The sequence below is a fragment of the Ursus maritimus genome, unplaced genomic scaffold (genome assembly GCF_017311325.1).
Source record: "Ursus maritimus isolate PB19 unplaced genomic scaffold, ASM1731132v1 scaffold_31, whole genome shotgun sequence".
Classification (NCBI taxonomy): Eukaryota; Metazoa; Chordata; class Mammalia; order Carnivora; family Ursidae; genus Ursus; species Ursus maritimus.
Window position 1 is genome coordinate 22,703,900 of NW_024425675.1, and position 20,715 is coordinate 22,724,614.

The 20,715-nt window shown below is 39.1% G+C and overlaps 1 protein-coding gene across 2 annotated transcripts in view; it reads left to right on the forward strand.

The window, feature by feature from the left end:
• Positions 1-20,715, forward strand: part of USP6NL (USP6 N-terminal like) — a 182,920-nt gene that overhangs the window by 128,032 nt on the left and 34,173 nt on the right. For both annotated transcript variants that reach the window (XM_040645424.1, XM_040645423.1), the window contains 7 exons: positions 6,417-6,524; positions 11,904-12,013; positions 14,651-14,699; positions 16,224-16,344; positions 19,095-19,189; positions 19,856-19,921; positions 20,015-20,114. In XM_040645424.1, coding sequence (XP_040501358.1) covers positions 6,417-6,524; positions 11,904-12,013; positions 14,651-14,699; positions 16,224-16,344; positions 19,095-19,189; positions 19,856-19,921; positions 20,015-20,114 — 649 coding nt within the window. The remainder of the gene's footprint in view (positions 1-6,416; positions 6,525-11,903; positions 12,014-14,650; positions 14,700-16,223; positions 16,345-19,094; positions 19,190-19,855; positions 19,922-20,014; positions 20,115-20,715) is intronic.

A 20,715-nucleotide genomic window follows, 5' to 3' on the forward strand; every position in this document is an offset into this window, starting at 1 on the left:
CAGGAATAATGCCCCTTTTCTTTTTGAGCATTCTAAATACCCTTATTTAAGGTCTGTTAGACTCTTCTATTATTTTATTTTCATCAGGAGTAAACTCATTTTGGGGTTGTTGATTTTATTAACTGTGTGTTTTAGCATTAGGTTGGAACTCAAGATGTTTTTTTGAGAGGAATCAGTTCAAAGTAGAATGTTAGTCGCAACATCTATGCCCTTGTTCATTATCATGCTGTCTCCCAGAGTGGCCTAAAGTTGGCGCCTGCTTTACCTCATGTCTGTGGGAAGACTGCTCAAGTGGTAATTACAGGGTAAATGTCGATGCGTGGCACCTGCACTTTCGTCTCAACATTCGGTCTAATAAGATATTTGTAGAATTATGTAGCTTTATGTTCTTCTCGAGTATACATATGTCTATGAAAGTATGTAAGCCGGTGTAAAAATGAGCAATTCTACCAGGACATTATTCTGACAGCAACTCTGGCTAATGTAGTTCCCAGTAAGAGAGATTTTAACAGAACTGTTTCTTTGATGTATAATTTTAAAGCACTTTCCCAGAACGATAATGCTGGAATTATTTGATAATATATATGGTCCAATTTGGCGTGCAACAGAATGTACCTTCTAAAAGAATTGCTGCTTTCAATTCATACCTCATTTTAAATTGCACTGAGGCAAAAAAAAAAAAAAAATAGCATGTGTTTTCTTCTCTTCAAGAGGAGGTGGAAGTTTTCCCTCCATAGGTTCCTTACTTACATCATGGTAATACAAAAAAATTTCTAAAAGTGTCTTAAAATTAAAATATAGCTGTGACAGAGAATATTTGGATCTTTAGAATCCAAGAGTTAATGAAAGACAGCTTCCATTAAGGTTGTCTGTGTCGCCTGTGTGTCTCACAGTTCTCACGGCTCCTGGTTCAGTAGTACTGAGTTTTAAAAATATAGTCTATTAAATGAAGTCATCTCTGTTAAGTGGAGACATTATGATTTAATTAGTCGAGATGTAATTGTGTTTAAGCTGTGTCACAGCAGAGTACCAATGACAGACATACTCCCCCCCCCCTTTTTTTTAAGTCAAGTAACTGAATGGACCTTATATTAGCATTTTACTTTACTGATGGGAGAATGGAGGCACCAAATTTATAAATAAATTTCTCAAGGACTAACAACACAGCTTGTTAGTCACAGCAGGCGATCCCTTGTCCACACTCGAGGGCTCGTTTACTGTACCGTCTTTCTTGTTTGCTTTTCCCTTTTGGTGTTTGTCAATAAAAAGTCAGAAGGAAAAAGGATGTATAGTTATAAGAGCCAATAGGGCCTTGTGTATGGTTTAAAACTGTTTCAGATCCGGCCTTGAGGGACTCTTGCCTGTCTGGAGGCAGAGATGAAGGAGCTAATGGAGCAGGGATGCGTAAAGAAAACAGAGGGGCGGTAAAGAGATAAGCAGCTCGGCGTGGACTCCTGTTTCATGGTCATACACTTGGAGTGTTGCAGGGCCCCCAAATGGAGCCCTACGGCGTGGGCTGCAAAGTTGGCTCACTGGCCAGTGTGGGATGTGGACTGGCACATTCATCACTATTTTGAAATCACTAAGGTTAGAAAGAGGTATTGAAAATATTAGGTCAGTCAGTGGAATTGTTTTTTGGTTGATGGATGTTTAAATATATCTGTGTGACTGAAATAGACTACTTGATTCTGATGGCAAGGGAACAAAGATACTCAAAGCAAAAGGTAGATTTCAGGGAACCTTAATTTATTTTTTCTTAAAGGTTTTGTGTATCATATCCATAAAATAAATTTCTAACTGAATTTTAAAGGTAGTACTTTTTTAACTTGGAATCTTAAAACACTGTTTAAATCCAACATACAGGCATTCTATATGACGGTTGTTAAAACTCTGGTGTCTGGGGGCGTCTGGGTGGCAAAGTTGGGTAAGAGTCCAACTCTTGGTTTCAGGTCAGGTTGTGGATCGAGCCCCGTGTCAGGCTTCACGCGCAGCATGGAGTCTTCTTGAGATTCTCTCTCTCTCTCTCTCTCTCTCTCTCCCCCCCTCTGCCCCTCCCACTCGTGCTGTCTCTCTCTCAAATAAATAAATCTTAAAAACAAAACCCAAAACTGTGGTCTCTGAAGTCAGACTAACTGAATTTCAGTTCTTCTACAGTTTATTAGTTGTACAATTTGGAGTTAGTTACTTTTCCACATCTTCATTTTCTCATCTGTAAAATGGGGATGATAATAATAGTATGTTCCTCTTTAGGAATGTGATAGTATTACAAGGGATACATTGATGTAGAAACACGTATGCCAGCTCCTAATAAATAATCAGAAAATGTTAGCATAACTTTTATTATTAAAGTCATAATTACTAGAGTCATTGTTTTCCTTGCCCTCATCTCCTCATTTCCCCTTCCTGGCAAATCCCCGTGGATCCTTCAGTATTGATCTTCCCGAACTCTGTCATGTAGAATTCATTCCTGCCTTCCTCCGTTATAATATTTCTCATACCGTCTCAAGGTGAGAGCCGCTGTGTTGGACCAGTAAGTAACCACCACGTTCACTGCCCTCATCCCAACATCTTTATTCCTCAACTTTTTCTGGTTTTCCCCTCCAGTCTCTTGTGTCCCGTGACAGAAGGGCTAACCGCTGCTGCACATCCGGACAGTGTAGTGCGTGCTGTTCTCCTGTTCGCACGCTGGCCCCTCCGGGGAGTTTGTCTCCCACGACTTCTTCCATCAGGGTGCGACGCTCAGCTCTGTAGCAAGGACTATTTTATAATAAAGGGGTATCAGTTTACGGTATCAGTTTATCTGCTTACTGTTGATCTTCCCTGCTACACTGTGAGCTCCTCAGTACTCTTTGATGTTCGGAGCCAGAGCACCTGCCTCATCAGTGTTGGCCACGAAGCATACAGTCATTGCAGAGTTTCTTTTTGGAACAAATGAGTGATGTTCATGTATGAGTTGGGATAAACAGTGATCGCCTGCTGCTGCTGAAGTCTACTTACTTTAAAAGTGTAGGGGCGCCTGGGTAGCGCAGTCGTTAAAGCGTCTGCCTTCGGCTCAGGGCATGATCCCGGCGTTCCGGGATCGAGTCCTACATCGGGCTCCTCTGCTGGAAGCCTGCTTCTTCCTCTCCCACTCTCCCTGCTGTGTTCCCTCTCTCGCTGGCTGTCTGTCTGTAACATAAATAAATAAAATCTTTAAAAAAAAAAAAGCTGTAATCTCTTACGAGGCAGTGGGATCTGGCAGAAGTGCAGTGAAATAGGAGTAAGAAGACAAAATTCTTGGACCTAGGCAAGCCACTTCTCTGTGCCACGGTCTCCCAGCATTTAAAGTGGGGCAGCACTTGTTTTGCCTACATTGCAGACTATCATAGAAAATATGAGATATTACTTTGTCAGTTGCAGGATTCTCAACAAATGTAAACTGCACACTGTTCAGGAGAATAAGCAAATTTTGTTCGTATCTGTCATACTTGATATAATTCCTGCTTTGTTTTACAAAATTTCCACAATGTTTATGATGGTTGAAAATTTGTGAAAATTATGTTACCGTAATGTCAGTCTGTCATATAAGAGTTGCGAGTATTTGAAAAACAATAGGCATAATTTATTATTTTTTTCGTGATTTAAAATTCTTATTTTAGGGTCTCATAATTTAATCCTTTTTCTGGTACATGCGACTTTGTGTACATGTTTTTTATTTCACTACCTCCTAAAGTTGAATTCTAGATACATCCCTTTTTATATTCCTTTTTCTTTTTCTTTTTTTTTTTCCAGTTGAAGTATAGTTGACATACAGTGTTACATTAGTTTTGGGTGTATAGCATAATGATTTGACAACTCTGTGTGTTATGTTTACCTTTTAAATACAGTTTCATTATCATTATTTTAGTGCTTTCTGCTCTTGGAGTCCCTTAATATTTTCTGATCTGTGTATTTTAGTAAGTTCACTTGAGCAGAACAGTGGGTACTAGCTCCATGCAAAATGGTCTTGGAAAGATGGTCTTTGTTTTTTATAAAATGTAAAATCAGTATCTTTTGCTAAAACATGGTGACATCTTGCGTGTGCCTTGGGCACATTATTTAACTTTTCTGTGATTCACTTTGACCATCTGTAAAATTGGGATAAAATCTCATGGAATTGTTAATGTGATTGAATGAGAGAAACATCTATATATAGTTTAAAATCGTTTCCTGCATGTAGTAAATGCTCAGTAAAAGTTGTGCCTCAGTTTTCATTTTAGCCCTGGAGTAGCACTGGGACCATTAATTTTTGCTTTCTACCTGGTTTTCTCTACTATTTCTTTTCTCTTTTTTTAAGATTTTATTTATTTGACAGAGAACACAAAAAGCAGGGGGAGTGGCAAGCAGAGGAAGAGGCGCCCTGCTGAGCAGGGAGCCCCATGTGGGACTTCATCCCAGGACCCCAGGTTCATGATCTGAGCTGAGGGCAGACACTTAACGGACTGAGCCACCCAGGCGCCCCTATTATTTCTTCTTAATATAATCATGATAATGTAATCTTTAAAAAAATTTACTTACTTTAAGATGAAAAATGGACATTTATGTATAGTTGTTGAATACAGAATTGGATGAAAGCAATAAAATAATGTCTGAGGTCTTATCAAGTAATATAGTTTGAAAAATACATGTCAGAACTCTTCTTTTACTCACTGAAAACATCAGCCTAATGGAGATTCTTCTCCAGTGAAGTTAATCTGCTTACCTGACATCATATTCTACTTGGCTATTAAACTTTCACTTTTCACATTTCTGGTAGTTTCCACACCTTCCAATATTCATATTAGATGCTTATAGTACAACATCTTTACTTTAGAAGTTTAGGCAATAGTTTGAAAAAACTTTTAGTGGATGATACTCCTTTAAAAAGTATAATGGTAAATATTACAACTTTGAAATGAATGTAGATGACAGACTTTTTTTAGGAAGATAAATCTTAAATTCATTTTTTAAAAAACCACATTCAGTTTGCAATTAAAGCTGGTAAATGTTTAGTATGTGGGAAGTGCTGCAAGTAGCAGAGTCTGGTTTACACAGAACCTTTCTGTATATATTCTTCCAGTTAGAGCTACTGAATGAGTTAAAAAACTTCCAGGATTCTAGTCACCATCTACTGAAATTTCAAATTTGAGGCATAGTATGTTTATACCAGAAGAGCAAAGCTGAAACTCCGTATGGCATTATCTGATTGAATCCACCTCACAGTATCCACTGTTTCACAGTGAGAGTTGTTCTGCATTGTTGCTCATTCGTAGTCACATCATCAGTTTTATAAAACCGTGTCATGACTTAGGTACTAAAGCTTTGGTGTAAAAAAGCGAGGTAGTATGTGGCAGTAGTGGGAACTCTGCTTCTTAACTCATAACTTGTCAGCATGTCAGTTATTAGAACTTACATCCGATTTTCTTAGCCATACTATTAAAATATATTATTTTGATCATAAAGGTAATTATGTACCTCTTCTTACCTTACTCCCTAAGGTTTCTGCCATAATTTGTTTAGTCATTTCCTTGTTTGCACATTTTCTTTTAAGTTTCAAAGTTTTATTATGCACAGCTTTATAATGACCATAATAGATTTGTATGTTATTTTGAATAATTAGCTTTGAGGAAAAAAGGTACAATTATGGGAAGATGGAGAAGTAGATGCAGTCTTAGGATTCATAGAGTGACAGCGTACAAGGATCTGAAGAGTTGACTAAACTAATGATTTATTCCTTTTCTCATTCAAAAGCGATGGCAGGTTATTCCTGGAGAACTGCCAAAATTGAAAAGAGGAGAGGGAAGTGGCGGGGGTGGGGGGGAGTGTGGAGGGGAGGGGCGGGACAGGGAGGTGGGGAGAGAACTGAAGATTGCGGGTGGCATTGGCTGAGTTCTGAGCTAGACAGGATATGTTATGTTGATAGGTTCTGGAAAGCCTCAGAGAGAAGATGCTGCAGGAAAAGATATTAGGGCTTACAGTATTCTCTACGCTCCACGAAGACACTTTTGGGACAAGGCAATGTTTTTACTATTTGGAGCCTTTTAGATGTATGGGGGAAAAGGAAGAGAGTATGTAACTAGTTAATTATATCAACGGGGAATGTGTAAATCAGATGTTCACACCTTGAAAAAGAGCACTGATTATGCTTTCATGCTGCATGGGGAGCTCCTTGGTAATGGTATGGAACTGCTCATGTACTCGGCATACTTAACATTTTCTTCGTGTACTCTGCCTTCCTGTGTCTCCCTGCTAGGGTTTGGAAAGTAGACACGATCGGATCCAAGTGTGCCATGGCAGAACGTACCGGTTAGCATGGATACTTTGAAAATAAAGGACTAACACATATTAATTAGTTTGATTTGAGGGATCAGTCTAAGATTTTTGTCATTTATAACCTTCAATTTGTTTCTTTCAATAAGTTTCATAGGAGAATTTACAAAGGAATCCCACTCCAGCTCAGAGGTGAAGTCTGGGCTCTGCTTCTGGAGATCCCTAAAATGAAAGAAGAGACAAGAGACCTCTATAGTGTGAGTATCTAAAACTAACTTGTTATTTTGAAATTGAAAAGCAAAACCCATTTCTTTTTGCCTTCAAGGTGATGTAAGATATTCATATCATTGCAAGTTATATTAAAATGATATTACATTGAGTTGTATAAGCCTATGATTTTCTTGATTGTTTGGTTTAGTGCAATCTGCTTCCTAACTTGTGAACAAATAGTTCAGGGAAAATGTTATTTTCTATATCAGTCAGTAAGTATCCAGTGCTTTTCAGATACTTGAAGTGATCAGTGTTGGGGTGTATTCGTGAGGAAAACTGACTAACACCTGATCATAGCTGCTTATTTGCAATGTAGTGTTAATAAAGAGATCTGCAATGTCCCTTCTAGACTTTGTGGGAAAACAGCAGTGGGATTCAGTTTATCCAGCAGCTGCCTGTATGTACTTGACTGTTTTCTTCTGAGTGTGAGAAAAGAATTTTCCTCCAAGACTAGTAGGTATCTCTAGGTTTTGTTACTTGTTAATCAAGAGTCAGACTTTGGCTCAGTGATCAGCAATGCTTTCCTTAAATTAGCTAATGCATTACATTTACCTTATCATTTCAGCTATACCTTTTCTAAATCTAAATTTTATATTAACCTTTGAAAGGAATGGTTATCTAAAAATCTTTTTGAACTGTGTTCCTCAGAAAATGTATGTAAATAGAATAAAATGGATAAAAGAAAAATTATTATGATTTAAACCCTGTACCAATTATAAAAGGAGCTTTGGAGTACTCTTGATGTTTTCTTTTCTTTTTCTTATAATGTGTTTGTGTGTGTTATAACATTTTATCAAGATGAAAGATAATAAATACTGGTTAATTTAAAGAGTTCTTATTTTGTGTGTCTAAAAGATTTTTTAAATTAGCTGTTTGGGCCCTACACAGACTATGAGTTTATGTATTAGGGTTTTAGAGTTTCAAGTTATTTTAGTCTGTTGATGAGATATTTGCTTTTAGTATCATAGTTTTAGAGCCAATATTGAAAATGGAGTCTGAGAAAACATAAAATCTAACCCCAGCACCTGGCACAGTGTGCTGGTATATGGTAGGTGCAATAATACCTATATGTGTATGTGTTAACTTACACTTAACACACACACCTAATAAACAATAAATTCTTGCTTAATTAATGAGAGAAAACAGTTACTTTTCTGTAGTGTGCTGCCTTTGTTTCCTCGGGCTGCCACAAAGCGCCACAAACTGAGTAGCTCCAAACAGCCGCAGTGTCTTCTCTCACGCCTCCGGAGGCTAGAGGTCTGATGCCAGGGTGTCCGCACGACCCTGGTTCGTCTCAGGGCTCAGGGGAGAATCCTTCTCGCCCCTTCCTGGCTTCGGGCGTTGCCGACGCCATTCCTGGACTCACAGCTACCTCAGTCTGCTCTCTGCCTCCCTCCTCACACCGCCTTCTCCCTGTGTGTGTCTGTATGTCTGTGTGTCTGACCTGGTAAGCACGCCAGTTATTGGATTTGGGGTCTGCCCTAATCCAGCATGATGTCATCTTCACTCAGTTACATCTTCAGAGACCCTATTTTCAAGTCAGGTCCATTCACAGGTTCTGGGTAGACCTGAGTTTGGGGAAGGGGCACTTTTCAATCCAGCACACGTTCTAATAGCAGAACTGTGTTTTCAATGATCTTTTAGACTTTTTCTACATAGAATAAAATGATCCGGAACTGGTTAACATGAGAGATCCATTTAGTAAATGCCAGGCGTACCATAACAACAACAACAGAAATGACTTGCCTGCCAGTACTTTTTATTTTTTCTAACACTATCATAAAAAAGAATTTTTTTTTTTGGTATTCTTTGAGTTTTCCCGGCATCATTATTTGATGGTCTTCCATTCCCACTCTTTCTTACTGTCTCTCCGAAGATGGTATGAGTTGCTGTCTTTAGGTTGGAACTTCAGAAGGAATAGAACTACTAAGATCTTTCTCGGGTGGGTGAGCCTGTCGCTGCCTCCTGAGCTGGTGCTCTCATCTGCCACTCCCTCTTGTCCTTTTCGGTGCACCTCAGTGTCATTTGTGTCTCTTGTGTGTCTGATAGAGCTCACAGATGGCAGAAGTTCGGTCCATTGTGGTTAACAGCCCCACCTGCAGCCTTCCTGGGGCTTCATAGTCTTGTTGGCCAAACACACCGCGATATCGCGGATCTTTCCCCTGTACTTCAGGTTTATAGATTCACTAGATCCTATTTCTGTTAAATAAAATGTATATTCTTGTATTATTGTGACAGTCATGGGTCTCGCCCACCCAGTCTCAGAGATAACTGTAGAAGCTGCTTTGCCTCCTTGATAAGAAATATGCTTGATTTCCTGTATTCTGTACGTTGTAAATATTCTAGGACATAATCTTTCTGACCTACAATTTTTTACCTACTTAACTGAAATTTGCTTCTGTCTTGAGGCCTTTTTATGTTGGATTTTCATGTCCTCTAGAGAAACTGATACTATAGATATATTTGGGTGATTTTCTGCCTTTGAACTAAATTTTATTTTAAAGCACATTTTATCATGTCCTGTCAAACGTTCTCTTTCTATGTTTTGACATCTCATTTTTTACCAGGAGGCCTGTAGAACAATAATTGAAACCTCTTTACTTGTCTATTACCTTTAAAAAAAATAAAGAACAAATACGAACAGATTACCATTTTTAAACTAAATTTTAGGTAATATTTTCTGGACCAACTTTTATCAGTGATAGTGTACGATAATATTTTAGTGGTGTGATTCTAATACAATACTCTAAATACAATACTATAAATACGATGTGTATTTAGGACTCGGAAGTATACTGTGGTTACTCTTCATGATTTTAAAAGCTGCCCTTGTCTGAGCTCCGGCCTCAAAACACAAAGAGTACGCATAGTCACAGAACACTTAACACATACACACATATTCCAGATAGCCTACTTCTTTCTACTTTTAGTTGAAGTCGAGAATTAGCAGTTATGTTTTCATATATATGTGCTGGAGTTGATTCAGGCAGAGATCTGTATCACCCAAACATGGTAAACGAGTTAGTATAATATATGTATAGAGATGCGTAATTATATGTTAGTGTGGTTAAGTATAGATTATTATAAATTTTAATCTCTTATCTAGCTCAGTTCGGGAGATTAAATCTCCTCACCCAGCTCCCTTCCCCCGAAATGCCATGAAACTGACAGCAGGGAGTTGTTGTAAAGACAAAGCCCACAAGAAATAAGAAACAGGAGAGAGAACGGCTGCCAGTGTCTGGAAACCAGACACTTATAAACTCAGCAAACCCGAGAAAGCAGAAGTCCCGGCTGGCTGATTGCCATCTCAGAATCTCCACAAGGTTTGGTAATTGTCAACTGCAGGTGCCTCTGGGAGTGGAGGTGAAGCTCAGAACTGTGGAAGTGGCCCAGGGCCCGTCGCAGAAGCACTTAGAACCCCGACGTCCCCCTGCTACCCTGGCTCGAGTCCAAGGTTTACCCTCTGGAGAGAATGAACCAGAGGGCCTCTGGACTGGAGGGGACCCAGATGTTCCTGGGGAGGGGGGTGTGTAGGCACAGAGGAACTGTATATCCTGAGCTGGGGGCTGGGGGCATCCTGGCCTCCTTCCCCACGCTGCTCCCAGCACATTGGCGGCCAGGTCCTTGTCTTCCTGACCGGAGACGGAAAGAGACTCCTCTGGGAAATCTGCCCAGCCTAAGGACATAAACCCAGAGACGCTGACTTCGGGGGAACCCCAGTGAAACTGCCCAGACAGATCATTCTGCAGTGGAGACAGTCGTGAAGCCCCACCTCTGCACACAGAGCTTGCCGTCAGCTTTTAGTGTTCTGCCTTTAAATGTAAGCAGACAATGAAATACCGCTGTTCACTTGCATAAAGGAGCTAACGTGAAAGACACACGAGAACAAATGGAAAAAAGAAATGTGTAAGAAACAGACTATAGAGCAAGAAGAAAACTTAAAAAAAAAGATCACAAGTATCTTCAGAGGGATCAAAATAGATATTACATCCCTAGAACAAGTATAAAAGCCTATAAAAAGGAACCTTTGAGAACAACAAAGCTATTAACCATAGAAAATTATAATAGAACTGAAATATTTGAGAGAAGGTTTAAGAGTAATATTTGAAGGAATTTTCCAGAAAGTAGATGATAAATTCAAAGAAATGGAAAATAATATAGAGAAAATATAAGAAAGTTAAATGACAGCCCAGGAGATTCCACACTGTAATAGTAAGATTTCCAGAAAGAGGAAATGGGAATGCAGGTGGGAGGGATGAGGAAATGGACAAAGGAATTACTGAAGAAATCACTCAGAACTGAGAGACATAAGTCCGAGTTTATAAGATTGAAAAGATCGATCAAGTGCCCAACCCTGTGGATAAAAATAGATACAAATCAAGCACAGAAATGTAAAGTTTCGGGACGTGGAGAGAAAAATGCCTACAAGCTTCTAGCGAAAAAGCAGATTTCGTACAAAGAAACCAGAATTAGAGTGGCAGCACTGGAAACTAGAAGACAGTAAAGGCAGTGCCTTTTGAGCAAAAATATTTTCCAATTTAGAATTCTAAAAGAGCTCAACAGTTAAATAAGAAGGAGGTAGTATTGTCAGACATTTGAAGTTTCAAAACAATTTATCTTCCAGCCTTCTACAGGAGCCACTAGAGGATGTGCTCCTCCGAACAAGGGAATAAACCAAGGAAGGAGAAGACGTGAGACCCAGGAAACAGGGCACCCAAGCGAAGGAAGGCCTAGCAGAGGGTGAAGGGGGCGTCCAAGGCCCCAGCTGTGCAGCAGGCCCCGAGGTCCAGGAGCCCCAGGCTGCAGCAGGTCCGAAGGCTCTGGAGGGACATCTGCACAGAGTTGAAATCGGAGAGCACCTTTCCTACTGCAGCAACATCAGAGGAGTGGATGCAGTTTAAAGTGAGTTGGGATTGGATTAGCAGCAAGCGTGTAGAAAATGAAGCAAATCAAGAAACAAGGCAATGATTAGCTCGAAGGAAAACAAAAATGCTGTGCTGGAAAGAAAAAAGAAATCCTAGCGGACTGTGTGGCTCAGCTACGAAGAGCTTTTACGTAGTCTTAGCAAGGCAGGCTCTGAAAAGTGCTTCATTCCGAATTAAAATCTAACCGTATTGTTAAGACAGGAGGGGAAAGGTGGCGGGAAGAGGGAAGGGATGGGTGTGAGAGAGATGGGGGCCTGGGTGGGAGGGAAGCTCTTCGTCGTGTGCCTTTTCACGTTCATTGGTGAACCACAGGCGTGACTTTCCTGAACCAAAACAGTTTTTTAATGATAATGACTTTATGATTTATTGTTTTAATGAGAATTGTTTTCAACAACTGATTTCCATAAAAATGTGCCTTCTTCCCCTCTTTTTTCTCTTCAGAAATTAAAACACAGAGCACGGGGTTGTTCACCTGACATCAGACAAATAGACCTCGATGTCAACCGCACATTTAGGGACCATATTATGTTTAGAGACAGATATGGTGTTAAGTAAGTAAACTTTAATGTTACAAAATGTAAATAGCATTTATAAAGAGTGTTTATTAAAGTCTTTGTTAACTTAAAACATGAGTGAGTAGAATGTCTTGTATGAACTATAATTTTGATCCAGGTCCTAAAGGTTTAAGTTTTTGCAGATCATTTGGTCTGTGTTGTGTGAAACCTAGGATCTGGGTTCACTTAAATTTTTTAACCTTTGATATAGTAGATGCTATTTGGTTGGTAAAGAGTCATTTTATGATCTGGGAATTCTTAAAAATGTAGTAGCTGCTTTTATTAAAATCTTAGTAAAGAAGTTGGAGATTGTGTTACTTTTTGAGAACCATGTCAGTGACAAATAGATCCCTATAAACTTGGCCCCAGTGCATAGCTGAAACTAAAAAAAGTGAGGAATGAATGACTGAAATGAGTATTTCAGTTTATGAATGAGAGGTATAGTTTTGCTCACCTCTGCACTGGCTGAGTTCAACAGGAGAAGCAGAAACCAGTAAGAGATGTGCATTCAGAGATTTATTGAGAGGAGTTGGCTTGATAGTGGGGGCTGACTAGGCAAGTCCCATATCTGGAGGACAGGTCATCAGGAGGGACAGCCTGGAACTCCTGAGCACAAGCAGAGCTACTGTCCGCAGGAAGAACTTCTTCAGGGAGGCCTCACATCTGCTCTTAACAGCCTTTCACCTGATTGAATCAGGCCCACCAAGATTATCTAGGATCATCTCCCCTGCTTAAAGTCAACTGCTTATGGATTTTAATCACATCTACAAAATGCCTTTTTTACAGCAACACGTAGATTAGCTTTTGAATAATTGGGGGTTGTAGCCTAGCCAAAGTGACACCAGTGGTATACTGACCATTGTACATCCTTGTCAACTCTGTTTCCAAATAGAGGTAATACAAGGTCATACTTTTGCCTAACATGATACAACTCTTTTCCCTAGGACTGAAACTAGTCTAACCCTTTCCCCACAAGAGGATGCAAAGTGTTTGGTGATGTTTACCCTTTTGCTTTGACGTTCTGAAACCTAAATACTGCAATATAAAAGTAACTGTTAATAATATATCTGTCTAATATAGCTAATACGTTAGATGAAAATGGAAAAGGAAGGAGGAAAGCAAAAACATTGTTAAATACATATATATAAACAAACTCATACCAAAATAAGGAAGAAATGCTCATAACAATTAGAATCATCATTTCTTTTCCTTTTTTTTTTTTTTTTTTAAGATTTTATTTATTTATTTGAGAGAGAGAGGGCAGAAGAGAGAGTGAGCAGGGGGAGGGGTTGCTTGGAGCAGAGGGAGAGGGAGAAGCAGGCTCTGTGCTGAGCAGGGAGCCTGATGTGGGGCTCGACCCCAGAACCCTAGGATCATGACCTAAGCTAAAGGCAGATGCTTAACAAACTGAGCCACCCAGGCGGCCCTATAATCATCATTTCTATGGCTGGGCACATAGTCATAGCTGGTTTCCACTACCCATTTCATACTCCCTTTGCCCTCTGCAGGCACCTCAGCTGGTCATGGTTCTCTACCGGGTGGGGTGACCTAAATTTTAATTCTGGACCATTAGCAGTCCTGCCTGAATTAGATGGCTGTAGTTTTCTATTGACTTTAATCACAAGGTTTGGCTATACTCAGCGACACCCTAAGTATTCTCCTGCGTTCTAGGCCTACTCTTCCTTACATCCATTGTGTAGTAGCAACTCAGTTTCTCCTTAGTAATCAGGATCAGTTGCTCCAGCTGGTACAGTCACCTCCTTCTTTGCTTGTTGATTTAGAGGCATGAGGAGCCCAAAGTGGTTGGGTGGCAGTCTCAGCTTCCAGTGCAGTGGAATCAATGTGTCTCCTGGTGGAAACGTTTCTCCCTTTGGAACTAGAACTCTAGACCAGCAGAGCTTAAGACTGATGGGATGGGAAGCGAACATTTTGCTAGTGGACTACTAGGGATAATGGTGGGTAGAGTCATCCCATTTCTGCCCCTTGAATCTTGGACACCAGTGTCCTGGCTGTGGGAGAGAGAGCACTAGATATTGGCGGTTGATTGAGAGCCCTTGCAGCCTCCCAGAGGATGCCCCAGCCCTGCGAGGTATTGTACCTAGCCTGCGCTCCAGCTGAGGCTTCACGGGGCCTCCATAGTTCTGGCAGGCTGGCTGCTCCTATGGGGATGATTTTATAGTGAGAATAGTTCAGAGAAGGAGGGCAACACATTTAAGAGATTGTGAAGCCATTTGTGTTTTTTGGTATAAATTCTATCAGAATGAATGTCAGGGGTGCCTAGGTGGCTCAGCTGGTTAAGTGTCCAACTCTTGATTTTGGCTCAGGTCATGATCTCGGGGTCGTGAGATCGAGCCCTTCCTAGGACTCCGTGCTGGGCGTGGAGCCTGCTTGAGATTCTCTCTCTCCCTCTGCTCCTCCACCCCCTTTAAAAAGAAAAAAGAACGAATGTCTGTAGCCTTAAATTTAGACTGTACAGAGTATTGTTTACATTTGAGCTTGGGTTCATTTCTTTATTACAGTAGTACTTTTGTCTGGATTATCTATTTTCAGGCAAACTTTATTTTTTTAAGTTTATAATTTTAAAAATATGTGAAATAACTGAAATATATTCAATATAACCTTTCTTTTCTCTAGGCAACAATCCCTATTCCATGTTCTTGCTGCGTATTCTATTTATAACACGGTAAGTTAGAGCATACCCACACAGGGCTCTTTGAGTTGTATTCTGAGGAACTGGAGGAACTCTCGGGCACCCACTGCCTCTGTGGATCTTTTCAAGGCTCCTCTGGTGACCTTGGGATCTTAGAACAGAACTGATTCAGAAGTGGGAAAAACCACTGTGTGTCAGTGCATCTCTCATTTTCCCCTCTTTCTCTGGATTGTTTTGTTGTGGTGGTGTTTGTCTCGTTTTTATTTTACACAGTCATGCTGAGAATGAGCAGGGCTCGAAGTTTAGGAAGTTGGTGGGCAGATGAATTTTTGCTCGACCCTTGCTCACTCTTCATCACCCCTGGGAGTTTGAGTTTCGGGTCACATTTTGTTCACTCAGCGAGGGCCAAATAGGAGATCATGTGTGTACCTACTTGCTAACCCTAGGAGTGGGCTAAAAGTAAACTTTTTGGTAATAGACCATGTTCTTAACATATCCGTCACTCAGGGGGAGATGATAATTTGGGGAAAGATCAATTAGTTTTGAACCTCATGTGGAGGTTAAATGCTTATTGGCCAGGTTCTAGGAAGGACAACCTTGAAACTTGGGTGTGTAATTTCTATTAAAGCCTTTAAGTTATGAGAAATTTTAAACTAGGGCAGGGTATAAAAGAGTTTATTAAAGGCCTTTCTGTAGAAAGGAAGCAATATTTGGGCCTCATGGAAATTGGAGCTGGAACGTGCGAAGCCTTCATTGAGCCAGAGCCACACGTTCTCTTTCTTCCACTCTGGGGCCACATGGTAACTGATTATCTCTGGAAACTGCTTGTTCCACTGTTTCTCCCTCCAGATTGCTTTCTTTGCCTACTCTTCAGTTTTCGCATGGCTAAAATTGCACCAACAGACTCAACATGACCATTCCGTTTAAATGCACCATCTGATTACAGATATCCTGGAGAGAGTATGTGATTAGTCAGTGTGGCCAGCTCACTGTTCCCCTGGGCTCAAATGACCTCTTCTGCTGCATAGCTTTGGTTCACGTGGCACAAACATGAAGCTCTAAGGCCACATGACAAGCAGGGAATATGGGGAGAGTAGGCAGTTCTCAGAGAAGGGACATAGACTGGCTGGGTATCCCAAAATGTGTCTCTGTAAGGGCTGGGAAATCTAGAGGAGACAGGTCAGCAGCTTGGGAACTGTAGAAGGGGAGAAACTTGCCAGCATTTGAACAAAGAGGAGGAATATTGAACTGAGAATAATACTTACAAAGGAAGAATAAACTATTAGTTCTTTTTACGAAAGGTATAATGGTATTGAATAGGGGACGATAAAAATACGTGTAGCTTGACACTTTGTTCACACTGCTACATTTATTTTTGAATACAAATGTATTCTTTTATAGTTTATAGCTCAATGTAAAAACTGTAGTCTATCTGTAGAATTGCCCATTATTTAATGTGTTTAGGCATTTTCTGATTATTTTGTAGGTTTTTATATGTGCATATGCATGTAATTGGATCTTAAAATCCCCAGTTTCTTTGTTCTCATTTATCTTCAGGAAGTTGGCTACTGTCAGGGGATGAGCCAGATCACAGCTTTGCTCCTTATGTATATGAATGAAGAAGATGCCTTCTGGGCCCTGGTCAAACTCTTCTCAGGCCCCAAACATGCCATGCATGGTAAGAAAACCCTATAGTTTATCAAAAACAATAAGGAAGGGAGAAAAAGGTAAATGAAAACAAAGTCAAACTTTGGAAGATGCTTAGTAGGGTTAAGTACAAAAACTTAATGTCTGGGGCTGTTCAGTCAGTTAGTGTTTGTGAGTCATTTCTTGTTTCCTCCTTTATTGAACTTTGCTAAACTTTTCTGTTTACATTTATATTCCCTGATGTTTACCTCAAGGTACAGTGTTGGCATTTTGAAATTCTTTACTTCCTGGCCCCCAGCCAGAAGAGACTAATTTAGGTTTGGAGGACTTGAGGAAAGCTGTGTTACTGGGAGAAATAAAAGATGCCTTTGACTAAAACTTTTAGACTGTCATGCAATTACCATTTTGGTGAAATGTGTGTTTTGGTTCTTTTAGCCGTAAAATCGATTCCATTTACAGTAAAAGACTGCTGATAACATGTTGTGGGTACTTCATTATTTAATATCTCAAAATTTGCATGAGTTTTTGGTTTTCCAGTTAGAAGATTGTTTTTAATAACCTTTCCCTTATATCTGTCAAGCATATACAAGAAAGTTTAGAGTTTGGATTGCATCTTCTTTTGGAAATAAAAGTAGCATTTGCCCATTTAATGCAAAATTATTTTCCCAGTCCCACCCATGTGATAATACCAAATTAAATACAATTTTTTAGCACGAATCACTCCAAGAATGGTTCGTCTTAGTTCCGTTTGTGAGTAAACTTTATGTGGTGAGGAGCCCACCACATGTTTAAAGTAATATTTTGACATTTTCGGAAGTATGACTATAGTTTTTTAATTCTCACTTTCTTACCATGTGGTTCTTATGGTGGTATTTTGTGTGGTGTGCGTGTGTACACACACGCGTTTGGCTATCTCCCTCACTTTTCCTTGTGAATATTTTTTAAATGAATACTACTACTAATGATAACTGTTTCTGGACACTTTGCAGCCCATCAGTAGACTCCAAAAGTAAAACTCAGTATATCAAACTTAACTGCGTTCCAGCAGTATCATTTGAAAAGTCATCTTGCAGAAAAATAACTCTCCCTCATCCACCTTTATTTTGCTTCACCATGAAATGGTGTTGCCGATCTGTGTTGAAGTACAAAGGGATGTTACAGTGTCAGTAGTATGTAATTACGCGGAACACTGCCCAAATCTAGGAAAGTCATTTCTTTTGAACACACCTGATAACTTACGTTCAGCAACTGTCACCAGTCTATTAAGTAATATTAATTTCACTATCCTAATATTTGCATTTACTGTGCAGTTAGGTCATTATTTTAGTTAAGTTTCTATTTAGAGATACTTGTTTGTAGGTCTGCCTATGGAATTTTATCACTGAGGGTTGCCTCAGTTCTTTGCATCCCTTAATGGTAGTGATGTCACTTACAAATGTACAGAATAAAGTGAGGGCTGAAGAAAACGAGATTTTAAAATATCAAGTCTGGGCTATCACTAACAAGTGAAGTAATGTTAGTTATCTTAGCATCCTTGAGCTAATGTTTATTACTGAGGGGCATTGCCTTTTTCAAAATGAGACTTTTTCTTGAGATTCTTCTAATTCCCATTCCTATCAAATTGGCCATGAAAGTGGCACAGATAGATAGATAGATATATTTTTTATGACATCAGGAAATGTTACGATGGGAGGAATAGAATCCCTGTCTCTGGAAATTTTTACACATAAGTATGTTCCTTGGGTTCTTGGAGAAACACAGTTTCACTTTTTGGAAGCACATGTTCTGTGGGGAGAAAAAATGAAACTCCAAGGTAAATGAGTCTGGCAGAGTGAGTTCATCAAGCAAACAAAGTTTCTTTATAAAGCGTGGTAGAAACATTGAGAAGCCCTTGCAGGTCATGAATGTGCCAGAAGGGTTTGTGGAGCACACAGCACTTCCCCTGGATTCTTTTTTAAAAACATAGAACATCTATTAACATCTTCCAAAGTTACATAAAACCCAGATTGGAAATAACTAATGGGGAGAAATGATAAATCTGTTGAATGTACGTCCTTTTTAGTGGATCGTGTAGAATATCTGAAACTTGTAAATAAAAATAGATGTAAAGTTCCGTGAGTTAGATATACAAAATCAGTACTAACTTACCATGTGCAATTAGTTACTTCCTAGAAATCTTCGAGACTCTGTTGTGTAATGAGATGGGATAAACCAGTTTCTCATGTAACACTGATCATACAGTGTCATTATATCTTAGCTGATGTCAAAGATCACAGAAGGGATTAAAAAGTGATACAAACTTCAGGAGCACAATACTACTGAAGTTGTTAGAGTAAACCTGAGAAAAACAGTAAAATGTTTGTTATGTAGCGTACTGACAATAAAACGAATTAAGTCCTCAAGATTAGAATAACCTTTAAAAATTCGTGCATTTAAGATACGCTTTAAGATACTTCAAGAGAACAGACAGTCCTGATAAATGGCTTCAGTTTTCATTTTTTTCTTGGTTTCTAAGTTTCCCTTGTAATTCAGAAATATTCTGTCCTCTTCTATATTTTTACAAGGTTATAGGGGATCTTTAGCAAACAAGTATTAGACTGTAAGTTTCATCACCCGGAGCTTTCACACGCTTATTTCCTTGGTGGGGTGGACAAGTATCTTAGTAACTACTGGATTTCTGTTGTTGCTGACAGTTAAAAATGAAAGAAATGTGTTGCGTTTCGAAAGAGGGGTTTTTGTTGCTATTGTTTATGAAATGCTGTTTTTATGTTTGTATTTTAGGCTTTTTTGTTCACGGTTTTCCTAAACTCTTGAGGTTTCAAGAACATCATGAAAAAATACTGAATAAATTTCTATCCAAGCTTAAGCAACACTTGGTAGGTAGATGTGACATTGACTTACACCCATTTACACCACGAGTAAAGCCAGAAGAATTTAGTGCAGCCTTTGGTCCCAATTACTTTATTGATTTGCAGTGTTATCCATTTCATTTACTATGCAGTTGTAATTCCCAGGTGTTTGAAGAGCATGAGATTTGTGGAATTTAGTATTGATGAACCATCACAGCCCTAACTCATAAAATCAGACCACTTCTTTGCAGATGATATATACAAGTGGTACAGTTTTTAAAGATAAATGATTTCTCAGTAATTTTGGAGGCCTTTTTATTGCACTAAAAGTACTTTAAGGGTCATACAGACTCATCCTTAGTGAGCCATATATATGCTCTACTATAAAACATGATAATTTAGTGAAGCAGAGATACTTCACTGTCAAATATATTATAGAGAATCAAAATGTTGTATTACAATCCTCTAGAAGAAGGATTTATTCTTAAGGTGATTTCCAAAACTGAGATTGAGGAAGAAAGAGAGGGAGTAAGGAGAAAAAACTAGAAATATTCCAGCATGTAAAAGATTTGGAATGAAACGGTTTTATGTTTAGCTATGATAGCTATCTCCAACAGCTTTCCTAACTTTTAGTATTAGATTGTCATATTTTTTTGCTGCAATCCAGAAATTTGAAGTCTTTGTTTTTTTCAGGATTCTCAAGAAATCTACACAAGTTTTTACACAATGAAATGGTTTTTTCAATGTTTCCTTGATCGTGTGAGTATTTCTTTACAAAACTCAATAATAAAATTATAAATACCAGACAAGAGTGAGCTGTTAATCTTATCTCTGTTTTGTTTTTAATTATAGACTCCCTTTACACTAAACCTCAGAATATGGGATATCTACATCTTTGAAGGAGAACGAGTTCTTACCGCTATGTCTTACACAATCTTAAAATTACACAAAAGTAAGAAAATGTTTAAGTATAAAGATTTCACAAAGATCAAGGCTTGATTTAACTCTGATTTCTCATTCCCCACCCAACTTCAGATTCATTTTCTTTTCGTAGTGAATTTAAAAAATTCTTGAAAGTCAGTGAAAAAATCATGTTCAGTTAGTAATCAGCTTCCATCAGTTCTTTCTCATGGCTTGAGGCTGACTACATTGCAGAGGTCTTTGATTTTTTTTTTTCTAAGTTTAGTTTTCCCACTTAAGCAGTAGAATGCAATGTGTTGGTTTCACTAGTAATATTATTCTTACTAAGTATTTGTTTCCTTATTCCTAATAACGGCTTTTCTTCAGTCTAAATCTCTGATTTATAATCAGAGAAGAGAGAGACCAAAGAAACCAGACCCTTAGTTAAAAAGTCTAGTGAAGACATTTGCCATCACTCTGTCCTCCATCCAGGCAAAAAGCACCCAGCTCCAAGCTGTAGCCCAGAGATGGGGCACCTGCTGCTTATCTCTCTGCTTGACTGCATTGTGGCCTCTGGGGCAAGTACGGTCACTTGTTGGGTAAATGCAATTTTCAGTTGCAGTATTTCAAGGGCTCTATACATTTGGCATGCA